Source organism: Canis lupus, chromosome 13 (genome assembly GCF_003254725.2).
Source record: "Canis lupus dingo isolate Sandy chromosome 13, ASM325472v2, whole genome shotgun sequence".
Lineage (NCBI taxonomy): Eukaryota > Metazoa > Chordata > Mammalia > Carnivora > Canidae > Canis > Canis lupus.
This window is the reverse complement of record NC_064255.1, coordinates 58,747,988-58,768,201: the sequence shown is the minus strand read 5'-3', so window position 1 is coordinate 58,768,201 and position 20,214 is coordinate 58,747,988. Positions and strand designations below refer to the sequence as shown.

The following is a 20,214-nucleotide window of genomic DNA, read 5'->3' as shown; positions in this document are numbered from 1 at the left end:
GTCTTTTTAAAAAATGAGTAGGATTTACAAAGATAAATGAGAGTGAGAACATACTGGATATTTTGAGAATATACAGAAGCATAGAGTCTGGAATGCTTTAATACAATTAAAATGGAAATTTTTAAAGAATGCAAATATATTTGATCAAGGTCCTATCAATAACTGATACGAGAACTACCATTATGGTTCTTTTTCATTCTAAGGCAAATATGATTTCTCTGATTATCTTTCCCTTTACATGTTTGGGAGAGAAGGAGGAGGTCGCATAGGTAGAACAATGATTTTACTTGATCATATGATAAGGTTACCCAAGGAAGCCTTCTGTCCCAGATTCCAGATAACTAGATTCTCCCTTGCTGCTGGTCCCTGGCCTCTGGTAAGTTCTTTCTCTTCCAGTTAGCTAAACATTAGGATGTGTCCTACGTAGTCTCCACACCAATATCTAAATTGGCTGCTGAGAATGAGAATTCTATCCAAAACTTGAAAGATTACTTGTTAAACCCATATATATTTTTAATAAAAAAGCAACACCCTTTGGATTTTAGGGCACAAAAAATTTTTAATGGGTGCTAGTATTAGGACAGCAGTCAAAATTTCATGGAGGAATTCATGAAAGGATAATATATGAGTAGAAGGAAGTTGAAGACAATTATAAATTGGAGAAAATTCAGGTCCTAATGGAGGGTTAGAACTTGGAGAGCCACTGGCCCTCCACCAAAAAGCAATAAATTGCGACAGTCTTTGGAAGTGGATTCTAGAGCGTGAGAAGAGCAGAGACTTGTCTCCATATTCACAAAATGCAAAGCTGAGAAAAGGTTCACTATCCTTCTCAATCCAGGTGACCCAACTGGTTCCTCAGTCACAACAAATGAGAGTTTTAAATTTGCCTCCACTTGGGTCATAGGATTATTTATTACTTAAGGAGCAGCATATACATAGCACATGTTTTACTAATATAAAATTAATTAGTAAATGTTCAGAAAGCACTTTGAAGAGGAGTTATATGAGTGCTAAGTATTATCATTATCCTAAAACACATAAAAGTCAGAATTTCATAAGCTAAATAGGTGGAGAATGACTGTGCCACACGGCACTCAAGGAGAAGATGGCAAAGGGACGGGTTCCTCAGCGACAGCATGCATGGACACCACTGCAGAACAGGTAAGCTGATGGCAGTGGGTGGCAGGAGGGCTCGCCATTTCTCCTCGGAGATATTCTCTGAATGGATCAAATTAGTTAAAGTAGTTTCATCTCTATTTTAAAATTCTTAAAAGTAACATTTTATAAAAATAGGAACACTACATCTCCCAAATAAAAGAAAAACTAGAATGATTAAGATTCATAAATTTTAATCATTAGAATCTATTTTGGATGTTAATTTTTGTGAGAAATATCTCCAGCAAAATTAAAGCATTCATGAAAACTATGCTGAAACTGCTGAAATAAAATTGGAGCATTTTACTTTTAAAAAGAATTTCACTTTGAAAATTAAAAGAATAGGGGGATCCCTGGGTGGCGCAGCGGTTTAGCGCCTGCCTTTGGCCCAGGGCGCGATCCTGGGGACCCAGGATCAAATCCCACATCGGGCTCCCGGTGCATGGAGCCTGCTTCTCCCTCTGCCTGTGTCTCTGCCTCTCTCTCTCTCTCTCTCTCTCTCTCTCTCTCTCTGTGCGAGTATCATAAATAAAAAAAAAAGAAAGAAAGAAAATTAAAAGAATACAAAATAGTTATATGTATCTATTTCTAATGATGTATGCTGATAATAGAGACATTAATATGTTCACAATATACATTTTAGCTGTAGGATGTGGCAGAGAAAAGTTTAAGTCTTAATTTTTAATTATTGAAACATCACAGTACTTCACTGTTGGACATTTTTAGTGGTATGATTTAAAATTTTAATTGGAAAAAAGAATAGGGGATCATTTCTTCCCATTAGCTATGCCTTATGCTCAGATAGCAGTTGGCCTGAAAGTCAAACAAATGTGCTGACTTGTTGGCACATCGTACACACAGATGAACAAATAATTTTTATGGCTTGATTCCTATGCTAATCAAATTAAGGCAAAGATAAATGTTCACATAAATATTACAGTCTTTCCTAGCACTCCAACAAAATGAATGCTTTGATAAACCCATTGAACCCAACCCATATTTTTAATAAAATCTTCAGACAACTTTTCTGGTTGCTACATCATGCCAACATCTAGATTCTAGGTGAACAGTTTAACATATTGTGCAGAATGTAACATCACAATAAACAGCTTTAATAATCACTCACTTTACATATTCACATTAGTATTTAGTTTAATTAGCTAAGAGAATCTCTGAAATATTTTCCAAATTGTTACTGTTAATCCTTATGAATTAACAAAAAGTCTAGTAAAAATGTTTTATCTTAGCTCTCATGTCCATGTCAACTTACTCAACTCCTTGTGCTCCATAAACAGTATGTGAGAAATAATATATAGACAGATCTAGTTTCATCCATTCAAAGAATTAATAAAAAGCACAACTCACCAAAAAAGCCAGTGTTTCTGAAATCGCTAAATAATCCTAAATATCACTACCATCTTAATATAGCACCTGAATGGCTCCAGGATATACTTTGTGAATAAATACAGAAATTTGAAAAAGTTAAGGCACATTGCTAAAATAAAAACAAGATTTTTTATTGCTCGTGTTAACTACACCCAAGACCCACTTGCTGCCAAATAAGTAATCTATTTTCAACCAAGATTCCACATAATATAACACTTTGGGAAAATGGAATTTATATGTCTGGCATTGTTTTTAGAAGAATACTTAAAAGAACTGGATCTTGACAGAGTTTAATTTTCCTTTTGAATTCAGGAATACACATACATACACATGCGTGTGCACACACACGCATATACACACAGGGGAAATCACCTTCCAAATCAATAAAACCCTTTGCAAATAGGAAGAACATCTGCATTTTAGAATACTCAGGTAGGAATGACAGCAACATTTAGTTCATTTGCCTTTAAAATTAATTTTTACTCATTAACCAAAATTTTACATTTGTGAATCTAGATAGTAAAATCACTAGTGATCTCAGATTTTGGCTGTCCTCTTAAAATCAGGAAACCAGAATGGGTGATTTGCAAAATCCTTTCCAGTTCCAAAAGGCTATGCATCTCTCATTTTAGGAACTTTATATTGGCAGGAGGATTGAAATCAATCTCCCTATTAAACAAATTCTTAGTTACAAGAATCACTTTTATATCATCTTATGACAAGAGGAGACAATAAACAAAGTGTATCTGTGTACCTCTAGGGTGAATTATTGTAAAATTACCAAAATTCAAGTTTTTTAACCAAAAAAAGGCAGCATTTTTAAATAGTTCGATCTATTAGAAGGATGCAGCTTAGATGAATAAAAAATATACTTCAAGATTTTGCCACCAATTTCATATTACAATCATCATGTTTTCATTGAGGCTTATTCCATGGCAAACTGTATTGAGTAAAATATATAGGCATACATATGTGGATGTGGGAGAGGATGTTTTAGGATAACAGGAATTTAAGTTACCAGGGTTTCACCATATAATTTAGTCATTTATTTTTTCCTCGAATTTTAAACACTATTCTAAACTCAGTGATTTGGTCAGATTATAAATATTTACAGGAAAACATTTTTCATAGTGAAGTGTCTTTTAGGGATTTTTATTTTATTATGAACCAAAAATGTTCATGGGCATCATACCTTCATAGAAATATGAAGATATTAACATTTATGTGCAAACTGAAAACATAATTTGGACAAAATATATTGAAATGGTCAAAGTGGTTTTTAAGTAAAATGAAATTTCTAAGAACATAAGACTTGAAAATTTAACCTGCATTGGATATCTAGTTAACATTAACTCCTTAGGGAGTATCATCTATTCAGAGAATGACCATTAACCAAAAAATAAACTTTTTATAGGTACTTGATTCTGTTTTCAAACAAAAACCAAATAAATATAGGTATTTCAAACTAATCAATATTTATTATTATCATTTCACTTATACTGATACGCATATATGAAACATACACACAAACATATAAGCATACATGGAATATTGTACATACTGGCATACTGTTTTGTTTTGTTTTGTTTTGTTTTTTTAATATATTTTTTAAAGATTTTATTTATTTATTCATAGAGACACAGAGAGAGAATGAGAGGCAGAGACACAGGCAGAGGGAGAAGCAGGCTCCATGCAGAGAGCATACTGGCATATTGTATATAAAATATAAAATATATAATATCAAGTATATAATGTAATCCAAAAATGTTATTGACTGAATTGTGTCCCCTCAAAATTCATGTCAACATCCTAAACCATAGAACATCAGAATCTGATTATATTTGGAGATAGGGTCTCTAGAGAAGCAACTAAGTTATAAGGATATCATTAAGGTGGGTCCAATCCAGTATGGCTGGTGTCCTTATAAGAAGAGGAAATTTGGGCAGACATACACAGAGGGAAAATCATCTGAAAACCATGACCATCTTACAAAACAATAAGTGAAACCTCAGGAGAAACTCACCCTCCCAACACCTTGATCTCAGCCTTCTGACCCCTAGAACTGTGAGAAAAGAAATTTTTGTGTTAAGACAGAAAAAAAGAAAGAAACAAAAATAAGGACACAGATATGTACAGAGGGAAGATGATGTGAAGACATAAGGAGAAAAACAGTCATTTATAAGCCAAGGAGAGAAGCGTTAGAAAAAAAACAACCCTGCCAACATCTCTGTCTCAGACTTCTAGCCTCCAGAACTGTGAGAAAATAAGCTTCTGTTGTTGAAGGCACTCAACAACAATACTTTGTTATGGTAGCCCAAACTAGTACCACCCGTATGCTTGCAAACAAGTATAATAATATAGTATATAATAAGTATATAAAACAAAACTAATATTTTACATTCTTGCAGTTTGCATTTGTTAGTGCTCTTGTTCATCATTGTATACCCCCTGCCTAGCACAATGTCTTGCACATACAAGATGCTTAATAAACATGAATACAATAAACTATTCAACTTCTAAAGAGTCATTTCCTCCACGCACATTTTGTGTGCTCCAAACATTTAACAATATTGAAACATAGAGACATGGAATAAAGTTGCCTCCCAATTCATAAATGATAGTTTATTATAAGAGCTTTTATTATTCTTATTCTCTTACTCTATCCTACTATTGTTTCCAAACTGTGCATGTCATCCCATGCTTCTAACAATCCCATGAGTCTATGAATAATGATGAACAATCTCCCAGAGCTTCTTAAAGATGTTTTGATTAAGGTATTTGAAAGGCAGACTTGAGCCCTAAAATACTTATAATTACACTAAATGTAAATTGTCTAAACATACCTGTAAAAGACAGATATTAATAAAATGGATTTAAAAATATAACCCAGTCATATGTTGTCTACAAGAAACTCACTACAAAATAACAATTTAGGCCATATACGATTGCCAAGGAATAAACTTAACCAAGGAAGTGAAAGACCTGTACTCTGAAAACTATAAAACATTGATGAAAGAAATTGAGGATAATACACAGAAATGGAAAGATGCGAAGTGTCCATAGATTTGGAGAACAAATACTGTTAAAATGTTCATACTACTCAAAGCAATCTACAGATTTAATGTAATCCCTATCAAAATACCAACAGCATTTTTCATAAAACTAGAACAAATAATCCCAAAACTTGTGTAGAAACAAATAAAACCCTGAATAACCAAAGCAATCTTGATAAAGAATAAAACTGGAGGTATTGTAATCCCAGATTTCACATGTACTACAAAGCTGTAGTAATCAAAACATTATGGTACTAGCACAGAAATAGACACATAGATCAGTAGAGCAAAATAGAGACCCCAGAAATAAACTCACAATCATATTGTCAATTAATCTTTGAGAAAGGAAGCAAGAACATCCAATGGGAAAAAGACAGTCTCCTCAACAAATAGTGTTGGGAAAACTCAACAGCTACAACCAAGAGAATGAAATTGGAATGCTTTCTTAAACCATACACAAAATAAACTCAAAATGGATTAAGGATCTAATCGTGAGACCTGAAACCATAAAAATCCCAGAAGAGAGCACAAGCTGTAATGTCTCTGACATCAGCCATAGCAACTTTTTTTTTAGATAAATCCCCTGAATCAAGGGAAACAAATGCAAAAATAATCTACTGGGCCTACATCAAAATAAAAAGCTTCCATACAGTGAAGGAAACAATCAACAAAACTAAAAGGCAACCTATGGACTGAGAGAGGATATTTGCAAATGAGATATCTGAGAAAGGGTTAGTACATACATCAGCAATTTCTGAAAAAAAACTATTGATATATGCAACAACCTGAATGAATGCCAGAGAATTTTGCTGAGTGAAAAAAAAAATCTAAAAAGTTGCATATTGTAGGATTCCAATTATATAACATTTTTTTTAATTTTTATTTATTTATGATAGTCACACAGAAAGAGAGAGGAGGCAGAGACACAGGCAGAGGGAGAAGCAGGCTCCATGCACCGGGAGCCCGACGTGGGATTCGATCCCGGGTCTCCAGGATCACGCCCTGGGCCAAAGGCAGGCGCTAAACCGCTGCGCCACCCAGGGATCCCATAACATTTTTTAAATGACAAAATTATAGAAAAGAAGAGACTAGTGGTTGCCAGGGAGTTAATAAGGATAAGGGGACTGAAGACAAGTAGATGTGGCAAAAAAACAAACAAACAAACAAACATGAGGGACCCTTGTGATAGACATGTTAGGTATCTTGGCCATATCACTATAAATACACTAATGTGATACTGTGCTATAGTTCTACAATTTGTTACCACTGGAGAAAACTGGGAAAAACGTACCAGAGATCCCTCTGTATTATTTCTTACAACATATGAGTCTAATTATCACAAAATAAAACATTTAATTAAAAATTTTTGAAACATAAATACACAAACTTCTCTTCCTCTGAGGTATTCCAAAGGACAACTAACCCAGTGCCTTTAATAAATCAATGTCATGAAAAAATTTAAAATGAGGGCAGAGTATTGAAGCTGTTCTAGATTTTAAAAGATAAGTATAGTAACCAAGTGCAATGTGAATATTTGTATTTGATTTTTTGTTCAAAAACAAAAAAAATATATTGTGAAAGATCATTGAGGACAACTAAAGATATTTGAATATAAACTTGGTAATAGAGGCATTCAGGAATTATTGGTAATTTCATTATGTATTACAATGGTCATGTTTTTTAATATCCTTATTTTTTTAGAGGGAAAATGAAATATTTAGGGGTGAATGTCATGATGCAATTACTTTTCTGCAACTACTTTAAAATATTTCAGAAAAATAGGTAAAATACTGTAAGGTGTTCCCAGTTCTTAAATCTATGTGAAGGATATGAAGGTTTATTACATTATTCTATTATAAAATTTCTCTTGATCTCATTCCTTCAACATGTATAGCTCCATTTCTTTATTACCTGTTTTCAGCAAAATCTTTTAAAAAGTGGACTGTGGTCACTACTCCAGTCCCTCTACTTCCATTGTCTTTTTTTAAATATTTTATGTATTTATTCTTGAGAGACACAGAGAGAGGCAGAGACATAGGCAGAGGGAGAAGCAAGGTCCCTGCCAGGAGCCCAATGCAGGACTCAGTTCCAGGACCCCAGGATCACAACCTGAGCCAAAGGCAGACTTTCAACCACTGAGCCACTCAGGTGTTCCTATTTGCATTGTCTTTGAATCCATTTCTAACTATTCCCTTCCTCTTCCACTCCTAAAACTTCTTGCATTAAGGTAATCAATTATCTCTATAATGCTAATCCAATGGTCAATTTTCAATGCTTGTTCACTTTTTTTAAATTATCAGCAGCATTTGACAGTTGATTCCCTTCCCTTTCCCCGATACACTTCTGTCGGCTTCCAGAACACCACTTTCTCTCTTTTCCTCCTACCCTTACTAGTTGCTCCCTCTGTCTCCTTTGCTTGGTTTTGCTCTTCTTCCTAATCTCTGGATTTGGAAGTGCTCCAGTAACCATATCCTGGTCTTTTCTATCTATACTTACCTGGTAAATCTCTTCTAGTCTCAGATCCTAACATTACATATTGAAGAATGCCAAATTTATATTCCTATCTGAGACCTCTATCCTACCAACTCTATACTCAAGACGTATGCAAATTCAAACCCTTTTCACTTCCTCTACCTCTACCACTCTGGTCCACATCAACATCATCTTGTGCTTGAATTACTATAATCGTTTTCAATCTTGTGGTTCTGCTTCCACCTTTGCCATACACAATTTACTTTCCACAAAGCAGTCACGGAGATCCCGTAAGAAATTAGGTCAGCTCATCATAGTGTTCTGCCCAAAGCCTCCTAAAACTCACATTTCACTCAGAGAAAAAGCCAAAATTATTACAATGACCCACCAAGCCCTTTATGACCAAGGCCTTGGGACCTCTCATAATTACTCCTTTGTTACTGTTCTCATTCACTGTTTCAGTCACACTGCCCTCCTAGCATGCTCGTCTAGGCATACCTCTCCCTCCTGGCCTTTGTAGAGTTATTCCATCTGCCTGGGACATTCCAGATACCTGTATGGCCAACAACATCATGTTTCAAGTCTCTTGGATTTTACCTTCTCAGTAGGCCTAACCTGACCACTCTATTTAATATCATATTCTGCCTCTATCATCTCACATACATTCCCACATTTCTGATCTTTACCTAGCTCTATTTTTTCTATAGCACTTAAGATCTTTTTTTATATTTATTTATTAATTATATATAGATATATATTATTATTTATTAATTATATTCTTCTTTGCTATCTCCCCTCAGTAAAATGTAATCTCCATAAGGAAAGAGATCTTTGCTACTATGCCTAGTCCATAGTAGAACATCCATAAGTATTTGGTAAATGAATGAATTTTGATTTTACTATCACCATTATTATTCATAATAATAATGAATAATGAAAAATAAGCAGAAAAAATATTATATTTACTAGTCCTATATGTTGTTTTCCAAGCTCAGCAGTCCATTGAGTCTATAATTAATGTAAAATAATTGATGTTATGCTTCACATCAAGTACATATTTATTATTGCGAATGTCCTATTTCTTGCTCTTATTAACACTTGCTTTCCTCTCCTTTCTGCCTAGAGGGACAGAGTCAAACACAAAAATGAAACTCACAACATGTGGAAAGATTACCCTGGGTATCTTAATGCTGGCTGTTGTTGCAATAATCATTGGACTCATTGTTTATTTTGTCATTTATGGTAAGTACTTACTGTGCCTAACTTTCTAATCGCACAGAATTATTGCTTCTATTATTGGGAAAATTAGGAATTTTGAAAATGGGGGAAGGAAAGAAGTCAGATAAGAATATTTAGTAGAGAGAATTTCTTAAGGTTAATAACATTGACTATAAACTTCTTTAGTGACCACTGGCTTAGAGTATTCTAGACCTGAGGATTTGGTGTACTCTTTTCTTAAATTCCTGCTAAAGACTTGGGTTCTAGGAATATGTTGATGAATAAGCCACAGTCCCTATCATTGCTGAACTTGTAACTTTCTCAAGAGATTATCAGTAAGTTAACAAATAAGTATAAAAGCCCAGAATATGGGATTTTAAGCTAAAATTTTTTGTTTCAAAGCCTATAATTTTTTCTCCATCCAATATTTTCTTCTCATAAATTCTGACTAAACCTAGAAGATTTCCTACTACTGAGGGATGAAATCTAAAAGGTCAGTACAAATACAATTTTTTATATATTTTACATAAAGTACAAAAAATTATGGGATCCTCAAGATCAATCTCTCTTAAAAATAGCACATTGGCCAGATTTGCTGTGTGCTGTCCTTGTCACTTTAACCCACTATTTTCTAATGTTTTCAAGAATGAGGGCCTTTTTATAGGAAAAAAAAATTCTACATTCTTGCAAGAGAATAATTACTTTGTTGAGTAAAGAAATGAAGACAACTATAAATTTAGTAATTCCTTTTAAATTAACTTGCATTTAATTAACTATATCTACCTATGTTTGAAAATTTGTAATACATATATGTATGAGAATCATCATTTTTTTAATCTAGAATAATGAATGATGTATATATAAATATTTTTTCCTAGAATCATCTTCTACTGTCACCATTCCCCTATTCTATATAACTCATGGGTCATAAATTGGGAACCACTGCTTTAGAACATAATAGTGTTTTCTGGAAAAAATATATTTAGAAAAAAAAGCTGTCTAGGTAAGCAACCATTTCAGTTTATAAGAAAAATAATTTCCATAGAGACAAATAGAGTTGTATACACTGGTGTAAAGAGGCCATATCCTCAAAAACTATTTATACTATTACACTTTGTCTTCCATACACACCCTTCCTACACATAGATTGTGTGAACATGATCATTAGGTGGATTGTAATGCCAGCTGCCAACACCGCCAGACCCAGAGTGATAGTATGGCAAATGCCCATAAATCTTTGAATAAGTTTCTCACTCAAGATATAGACACAGAACCTACTGCCTTTCCTCCAAAGAATAAAACTGCCAGACACTGGAGAGAGGAAAAGATATTTTAAGAGTTTATCTTTGGACATAGGCATACCATAAATTTTTTAAGCTACTACAACCTCCCCAATATGTGAACAACATATTTTCCCCCTCATATAAGCTGAGAGATGGGCTTTGAGAGAGAATCCAATTTAAGAAAAGTTCAGGAGAACCTAGAAAGAAATTGATTTTAAGTATATACTAAGTTTCCAGAGTACTAAAGCTAGATTCCAAATTCTTAACCTTTCAAGTAAGGACCTAGAGGAGTCCAAATCCAGTCAATGAAGTGGAAAAGGAGGAATAGCAGCACTTGCTGAGTAAAGAGCTTAGAAAGGGAGGAAAAAACCCTCAGCTTTACATCAAGTTCAAATTTTGACTAAAAAAGAGATCTGGGTATTTTAATATGTGAATTGAGAGCACATTTTATGGTTTATAGTGACCAGAACACTATTTGTTACTAAAGAATTTAAAAACAAAATTGCTTTATGGTTACATACAATAAAATATACTTGTTTGAAATACCAAGTTTATCTATCTACCTATTTGTGTTTGTGTGTATAATCATCACTTGCAGTTTATACTAAAGCAATATTTTATGCAGATATTAAGTGGGCCTAGAAGAAACTATCCATATGAAAATTCATATGAGTTTTAATATATTTAAGATCTTGCTCCTAGAATTACTTATATTTATTTCCCAGAAATTGTAAACTTTAGCAACTTATAAGAATTTCTAAAAAGAAAAAAATCGGGCAGCCCCGGTGGCTCAGCGGTCTAGCGCCGCCTTCAGCCTAGGGTATGATCCTGGAGACCTGGGATCGAGTCCCACGTCAGGCTCTCTGCATGGAGCTTGCTTCTCCCTCTGCCTGTGTCTCTGCCTCTCTCTCTCTCTCTGTGTCTCTCCTGAATAAATAAAATCTTAAAAAAAAAATAAAAAGGAAAAAAGCCCAAATTAAGTACTTCTGCCTCAGAATAAGCAAGTTTTATTAATACTCCAAGTTTTCTCAAGTCATAGTAAACCTTTGGGAACTAGATTAGAACCTCCTGAGACTATGTAAAGTATTTGATAGGGCTTATCTTTTTAACATTCATTGGTTGGGCTGCCTGGGTAAACAAATTGATTTGAAATCTGGCACATTCAAATTTTACATTAAAAATTCCAAATACACCTTCGGGTGGGGTTATAATTTAATAAACATTGCTCTGTCAAAGTTAGTTTAACAATCACTAGGAATAAAGACTATTGAAATGTTGAGTTACCTGCAATTTCATTAGAATTTTATATTTCACATGATCCTCTTAAGAATGAAAATAATTACAAAATGAATTAATTTATAACTGTTTTTTTCTTTTCCCTCCTTTCCAGAGAAGACGCCTTTCTACCACCACATCAGCTTTAAAGTCAATAACATTGACTATGACAGCAAATTTGAAAAACCGTATTCACAAGAATATATGGATCTAAACAAAAAGGTAGTGTCTTTGGTAAGTTGACATTTTTTTCTGTGCATAGCCCTTTTAAATGTTATGTTTCTAGAAGTGCCAGAAACCCAACGATCACCTTTCAAGTTCTCGATTAAGATAGTCAGCACTTTCAGAAAGTTAGTTAGAAAACACGACCAGGAAAAAAAAAATGCAAGAGGGACATATTTAGAGAACACCTAAGAAATGCCTGACACATGACAGACATGAATATTTCTAATGCATTAATAAATTAAATAAATAAAATATATCCTACCTCCAAGATACCTGATGAAAGTCATGCAGTTTCTGTTCCTAAACTAAGGAGTCCTTCAAGAAAGAAGAATGTCCAATGTAGAAAAGGACATATAGGGGATCCCTGGGTGGCGCAGCGGTTTGGCGCCTGCCTTTGGCCCAGGGCGCGATCCTGGAGACCCGGGATCGAATCCCACATCGGGCTCCTGGTGCGTGGAGCCTGCTTCTCCCTCTGCCTGTGTCTCTGCCTCTCTCTCTCTTTCTCTCTGTGTGACTATCATAAATAAATAAAAATTAAAAAAAAAAAAAAAAAAAAAAAAAAGGAAAAGGACATATAGCCCAAAGTAAAGATCTTTATCAAGTTTTAAATGTCTACTTAAGAGTGTGCTTTAAGTTAACCTTTAGCAGACTAAAAACCTAATGAAAAGTCTTGACTGCCCCTTAGACATAATCTTCCTTTATTGTAGATATACTCTAATTAGCTCAAGTAACTTTACCAACCAAACTAAATCCTGCTGAGAGCAGTGGTGGCATCATCCACCTTCCATTTCCTTGAGCAGATTCCTAACAGGACACCTTCAGATCCAGGTCGATCGGATTAAAGCTTATAGTCTTTCCATCTTTCCATCTTTCCATATCCTTCTACCTCCAAGTTTATAATAAATTCAGTCTTTAAAAACCTTGGTATGCTTTTACCATTATACTAAAAGTAGCATATAGAAAATGGAGGAAGACAATACTCACCTTTAGTTTAGCTTTATGATAAAAAGGAAATGACAGGGAAGCTAGAGAACACAATGGTTAAGAACAGGCCTTGGACCCAGAGTCCTTGTTCAATTCTAAGTTTAGCCATTTACCAGCTATATAACCTTAAGCTATATATATGTATCTATATCATAGGATTGTTGTAAGCATCACATAAGATGAAATATGTCATAATCTTAGCAAAAGTCCTGTTATTCTGTAATCCCTTAAAATATAATAGCCTAAAAATATCTAAAACAAGAGCATCATTAACATTCTTAATAAATCATAAACATAATAGTTAATATAGAACTTCAAAATAATTCCAAATATACCCAAACTAAGAAAATCATCTTTTCATCTATAAATTTAGATCAACTCATTCAAATGAATTAACCAATGTTTACCTCAAAATTAATATTCTAAAATGATTGGTTTTATCAATTATCATATCGTGTTGGTCAATTAGCACCAATCCTGACACCTAGTTGCAGGCTCCTTTAGCAGTCCTCATTCCCAGCTTTAACACAACTATATTAAAACAGCTACCAGATAATTCTCATACTTTTTCCTCTACATGTGTTAAAGTCCTGCTTTTACATGCCTGTTTTCACTTATGATGCTCTGTGTGTTATGATTATCACCGTGTCCACAGCACTCATAAGTACAAGTATTTATAAGTACTCCTTTGGTATACGATCACCAAATGGAGTTGTGAATCATTCATGAAACTTACCTATTAATCATTATTATAATACACTGTTCTTCTTCTGGTTTCCATTAAATAATTCTTATGATGACTGACTCTAAAAAGAAGAAATAAATGGGATAAAGAAAGATGCTTCTTTCCTATGAATGGCAGTTTTTTAACTACAGAGGTTAGGCCTTCATAGGGAACATTTTCATATTTTAGACATGTGGTTTTCCAGTGGGCAACTCAAGAAGAAATCTCTATGCCATTTCTTATTTTTCGTAGATCTTCAGCAGATATGATGCCCAATTACAGTGAATAGAAATTCTAAAAATTCAAGTGAAATGAGACCTTAACAATAATTAGCTTTATTAATGATCAGTACTGCCCTAAGTACTTTGTATGTTATTTTTTTTTTAATCCTTACAATATTCCCATTTTCCATGGGAGGAGACTGAGGTCCTAAAAGGTTAACTTACTCAGGGTCACACTGAAAGTTTGCTTCCACCTTCTTTATGATTTTTCTGTCCTATGCAAAAGACCATGCAAATGTAAAATCTTGAGCGCATTTCGGATTACATCAATTTCATATGGCCAGTCAAATATTGAAAAATGTTTAAAAAACTCTATGTGGTTTTCACATATAATGCATTGGATTATAGATGACCAAAATTATATCTGATATGGATAGGGTACTAAAATTACCCATACCAAACAGGCCAGTCAAGCTCATATATCAAACCACTTATCACAGTGTCCAAGAGCAGGAGGCATCTTTGGTCACTACATAACCAGGTCATCTGTCGAATAAATTTTCCACTGAGTTAACCTGATCCTGATATAGGCATATACACCTTTATGCATATTCTTTCTTTGGGGCAGCCTTTCAAATGACAGGTTATCTATAGAATTAATCAGGATTAGAAAAATATAATTTTTAAAGGTAATAAAATGAAGGATAACATTAAGGACTCCTGTTCCATCCAATATAGGTTAACAATATTTTAGCTTGAGTAAAAATTGTCAGTGTTCATGCAATTTTATGCCCCTGAAAACATATCAGAAAACCAAAATACCAGCAATGGTCCTAAATTCCATATTACCATACTCTCTAAGCTATTTTTAAAACAAAATAATATCTAATGTATTAAATGATTGTACACTAAGTCTTTAGCCATGAAGAAATTAAGAAGATGCAAGGTTTATAAAAAAAAATGTAACCAACATTACAGAGCTATTATTCATATTTCAAATGATATAAATATAACTAACAAAATTACTGTTGTACTAGTTTTCTTTCTACAGTTGAGAAACAAGAATAGAAGAATGAAATACTGGATATTCGGGATGTCTGTAGTCATAGGGGAAGGGTGGTTACTGTTAAAAGGCAGAAAGAACCATAGATCCAACTTTCACTGCACATCTGAGAGCACCTATCTAGCAAACGTACTATCTCTTTGGCATCCATTTTTGGTGTATCTGTCCTGTGGAAGTAGTATTTTCCCGCCATTATAACAACACATCATCTTATAATCCTTTGTTATACATTTAACAGTATAATTTAATAATATAACAATACCACCAATAAAACATTTTCCTATATATTTGTGAACCAATTTGAAAGACAGAATTTTAAATATGTGGATGATTTGTATAAATATTAATTAAAAATGAATGTTAAACAATGCTAAACTGTTACTATACTAAAATTAGATAAATCAGAACTGGAACTGGAAATTTTTAGAAAAGCGCCTCCAATTGCTTTCTAGAAATATTTTCTTCTTTTTGTGACATAGTTATTTTTGTTGATCTTCAGAAAATCTACGTTAGTCTGAAAGTTTTCATAGACAGTTCCTTATACACAATTTTATAAAACTTACTTGTTTTCCTCAGCAGTATCTCATCGAAATCCCTCCAAGTCAATATAAAGGTATAATCTATTCTTGTCAATGAATGCATACTATTTTTTGGTGTAGATGTAGCACAATATACTTCACCCTCCCCCTACTTACAGGCATTTATTTTGTTTCTAGGTTTTGACTAATATAACCAATATTGCAAAACAAATCCTCTTACATGCAACCGTATACTTACACATATTTGATAGGTGTATAGACTAAGATTTCTTCATCAAATGACTATTTTAAGAAATGTTGCCAGATTGTTTTCTAAAAGTTGAAATAATTCACACATCTACCAGTCATGTATTTGCTTACTCTTCACATCTACACCAGCAATAGGTGCAAAAAATACACTTTTTACTTTGTACTAATCTGATAAATGTATATCATTGTTACTTTATTTTGAATTTCACTGACCAGTAGTGAGATTGAAGGTCTATTTCTCTGCATGGTGGCCATTTGGACTTTCTCATGTGTGAATTTCCCATTCACATCCTTTGCCTCATTATTCCAGTAGTCTTATCCTTGCCAATTTGTAAAAATCTCTGTAAATTACAGATGTTAATATTTCTATTTGCATGAAAATATCTTTCCAAATGTGCTTTTTACATGTGACTATTTAGATGGTCTTATGTCTACTTTATTATTTTTTTCATTTCAAACAATAAGCTTCATTTTTGCAAATATATTCTCCCATTCTGTAGGTTGTCTTTTAGTTTTGTTGACTGTTTCTTTTGCTGTGCATAAGCTTTTTATTTTGATTAAGTCCTAATAATTCATTTTTGCTTTTGTTTCTCTTGCCTTCATGGATGTATCTTGCAAGAAGTTGCTGTGGCCAAGTTCAAAAAGGGTGTTGCTGGTATTCTCCTCTAGGATTTTGATGGATTCTTGTCTCACATTTAGATCTTTCATCCATTTTGAGTTTATCTTTGTGTATGGTGATAGAGAATGGTCTAGTTTCATTCTTCTGCATGTGGATGTCCAATTTTCCCAGCACCATTTATTGAAGAGATTGTCTTTTTCCAGTGGATAGTCTTTCCTGCTTTGTCGAATATTAGTTGACCATAAAGTTGAGGGTCCATTTCTGAATTCTCTATTCTGTTCCACTGAACTATGTGTCTGTTTTTGTGCCAGTACTACACTGTCTTGATGTCCACAGCTTTGTAGTACAACCTGAAATCTGGCATTGTGATGCCCCCAGCTCTGGTTTTCTTTTTTAATATTCCCCTGGCTATTTGGGGTCTTTTCTGATTCCACACAAATTTTTTTTATAAATTTATTTTTTATTGGTACTCAACACAAATCTTAAGATGATTTATTCCAACTCTCTGAAGAAAGTCCATGGTATTTTGATAGGGATTGCATTGAACGTGTACATTGCCCTGGATAGCATAGACATTTTCACAATATTAATTCTTCCAATCCATGAGCATGGAATATTTTTCCATCTCTTTGTGTTTTCCTCAATTTCTTTCAGAAGTGGTCTGTAGTTTTTAGGGTAGAGATCTTTTACCTCTTTGGTTAGGTTTATTCCTAGGTATCGTATGCTTTTGGGTGCAATTGTAAATGGGATTGACTCCTTAATTTCTCTTTCTTCAGTCTCAGTGTATAGAAATGCCACTGATTTCTGGGCATTGATTTTGTATCCTGGCACACTGTCGAATTGCTGTATGAGTTCTAGCAATCTTGGGGTGGAGGCTTTTAGGTTTTCTATGTACAGTATCATGTCATCCGCAAAGCGGAAGAGTTTGACTTCTTCTTTTACAATTTGAATGCCATTTATTTCTTTTTGTCACCTAATTGCTGAGGCTAGGACTTCTAGAACTATGTTGAATAGCAGTGGTGAGAGTGGACATCCCTGTCATGTTCATGATCATAGGGGAAAGGCTCCCAGTGTTTCCCCATTGAGAATGATATTTGCTGTGGGCTTTTCGTAGATGGCTTTTAAGATGCTGAGGAATGTTCCCTCTATCCCTGTACTCTGAAGAGTTTTGATCAGGAATGGATGCTGTATTTTGTCAAATGCTTTCTTTGCATCTATTGAGAGGATCATATCAGATAAAGGGCTAGTATCCAAGATCTATAAGGAACTTATTAAACTCAACAGCAAAGAAACAAACAATCCAATCATGAAATGGGCAAAAGACATGAACAGAAATTTCACAGAGGAAGACATTGGCATGGCCAACAAGCACATGAGAAAATGTTCCATATCACTTGCCATCAAGGAAATACAAGTCAAAACCACATTGAGATACCACCTCACACCAGTGAGAATGGTGAAAGTTAACAAGACAGGAAACAATAAAGGAGAGGATGTGGAGAAAGGGGAACCCTCTTGCACTGTTGGTGGGAATGTGAACTGATACAGCCAGTTCTGAAAATGGCTGTGTGGAAAACTCTGGAAAACCGTGTGGAGGTTCCTCAAAGAGTTAAAAAATAGATCTGCCCTATGACCCAGCAATTGCACTGCTGGGGATTTACCCCAAAGATACAGATCCAGTGAAATGCCAGAACACCTGTACCCTGATGTTTATAGCAGCAATGTCCACAGTAGCCAAACTGTGGAAGGAGCCTCGGTGTCCATCAAAAGATGAATGGATAAAGAAGATATGGTCTATGTATACAATGGAATATTCCTCAGCCATTAGAAACGACAAATACCCTCCATCTGTTTCAACATGAAGGGAACTGGAAGGTATTATGCTGAGTGAAATAAGTCAATTGGAAAAGGACAAACATTATATGGTCTCATTCATTTGGGGAATATAAAAATTAGTGAAAGGGAATAAAGGGAAAGGAGAGAAAATGAGTGGAAATATCAGTGAGGGTGACAAAACATAAGAGACACCTACCTCTGGGAAATACACAAGGGGTAGTGGAAAGGGAGGTGGGTGGAGGATTGGGGGGACTGGGTGATGGGCACTGAGGGGGGCACTTGGCAGGATGAGCACTGGGTGTTATGCTAAATGTTGGCAAATTGAACTCCAGTAAAAAAAAATAAAAAAATAAGCTTCATTTTTTAATGAAATTATAGTCCTACTATAATATAATAATTATATAATTATTATAGTCTTACTATAATTATTCAGTATAAATATTGTATACTGAGTTTTTTAAAACTTTTTTTTCAAATTTTCGTTTAAATTCTAGTTAGTTAACATATAGTGTAATATTGGTTTGAGGAGTAGAATTTAGTGATTCATCACTAATGTATAACAACCAGTGCTCAAAACAAGTGCCCTCCTTAATACTGATCATACGTTTAAGCCATCCTTCCACCCACCTCTTCTCCATCAATCCTCAGGTTTTTTCTCTATAGTTAAGAGTCTCTGATGGTTTGCTTCTCTCTTTTTTCCTCCTTCTCTATCTTCATCTATTTTGTTTCTTAAATTCACATGAGTGAAATCATACCGTATTTGTCTTTCTCTGACTAACATAGTAGTATAATGCACTGTAGCTCCATCCATGTTGTTGCAAATAGCAAGATTTTATCCTTTTGGTGGCTGAGTAATATTGTACAGTATATATATACCACATCTTCTTTATCCATTTATCAATTGATGGACACTTGGGCTCTTTCCACAATTTGGCTATTGTTGATAATACTACTATCAACATCAGGGTGCAGGTGCCCCTTCAAATCAGTATTTTTGATTTTCTAAATTTTCTGTTTTGATTGACATGGCTTCATAGCTTCTTGGCCTTTTGGCTAAGATCAAATGATTGAAATGGTTTGCACAGTTCATAAAAGAAGTGTATTCCATTTCCTAGGAAGTTTTTGCACCCCACTTTTAAGTCTTTATCCATATTGAAGTAGTTTAGGTTAAGGTAGGAACCTAAATTTATTTTCTTTCTGGCATAGGTAGCCAGTTGACCTGATACCACTTATTAAATAATCCAGCCTATCCCAATAATTAAAATGCCATCCTTGTTATATAACATAAATGTTATACTCTAGGATATACTTTTGGATTCCATTACTGGGTTTCAATTAATGGGATAGTATTTCCTTCCCACAGTTTCATCTCCAACAATCTTTCATTGCTTTATTTACAAGTATGATCCTTTTAAATAACAGAATCCGGGATGCCTGAGTGGCTCAGTGGTTGAGCATCTGCCTTCGGTTCAGGTCGTGATCCAGGGGTCCTGGTATCAAGTCCTGCATCAGATTCCCCACAGGGAACCTGTTTCTGCCTGTGTTTCTGTGTCTCTTATGAATAAATAAATAAAATCTTTAGAAAAAATAACTAAATAAATAAATAAATAACAGATACCGAGGTTTTGTTTTCAAATGCAGCCTGATAGATTCTTTAATGACAAAATTTTACCTATTCCCATCAATTGTAACAAGTAGGATACTTGATTTTATTTCTGCAGTTTCCTTTAAGTAAATAATTTATTTTACGTTTTCGCTCTTTTCCTTATTTGTGGCTGGTTTAAATTGTTTTTCATTGTATTTTTTCTTCTTGGAAATTTCAACATACTTAGTTAATAGTTATTTTTTCTGGAACTCAAAATTGGATGCATTTATTTTTCCACTAGTTTTACAGAAATTATTAGCCCCATCA

At 34.1% G+C, this 20,214-nt stretch overlaps 1 protein-coding gene across 1 annotated transcript in view; it reads left to right on the top strand.

Annotated features, from left to right (window-relative positions):
- The first annotated feature begins 1,105 nt into the window (after positions 1 to 1,105).
- The window catches only part of LOC112652169 (transmembrane protease serine 11C-like), a 52,013-nt gene continuing 32,904 nt past the window's right edge, over positions 1,106 to 20,214 (top strand). The window contains exons 1-3 of the mRNA XM_049093080.1: positions 1,106 to 1,161; positions 9,190 to 9,308; positions 11,958 to 12,076. Coding sequence (XP_048949037.1) covers positions 1,106 to 1,161; positions 9,190 to 9,308; positions 11,958 to 12,076 — 294 coding nt within the window. The remainder of the gene's footprint in view (positions 1,162 to 9,189; positions 9,309 to 11,957; positions 12,077 to 20,214) is intronic.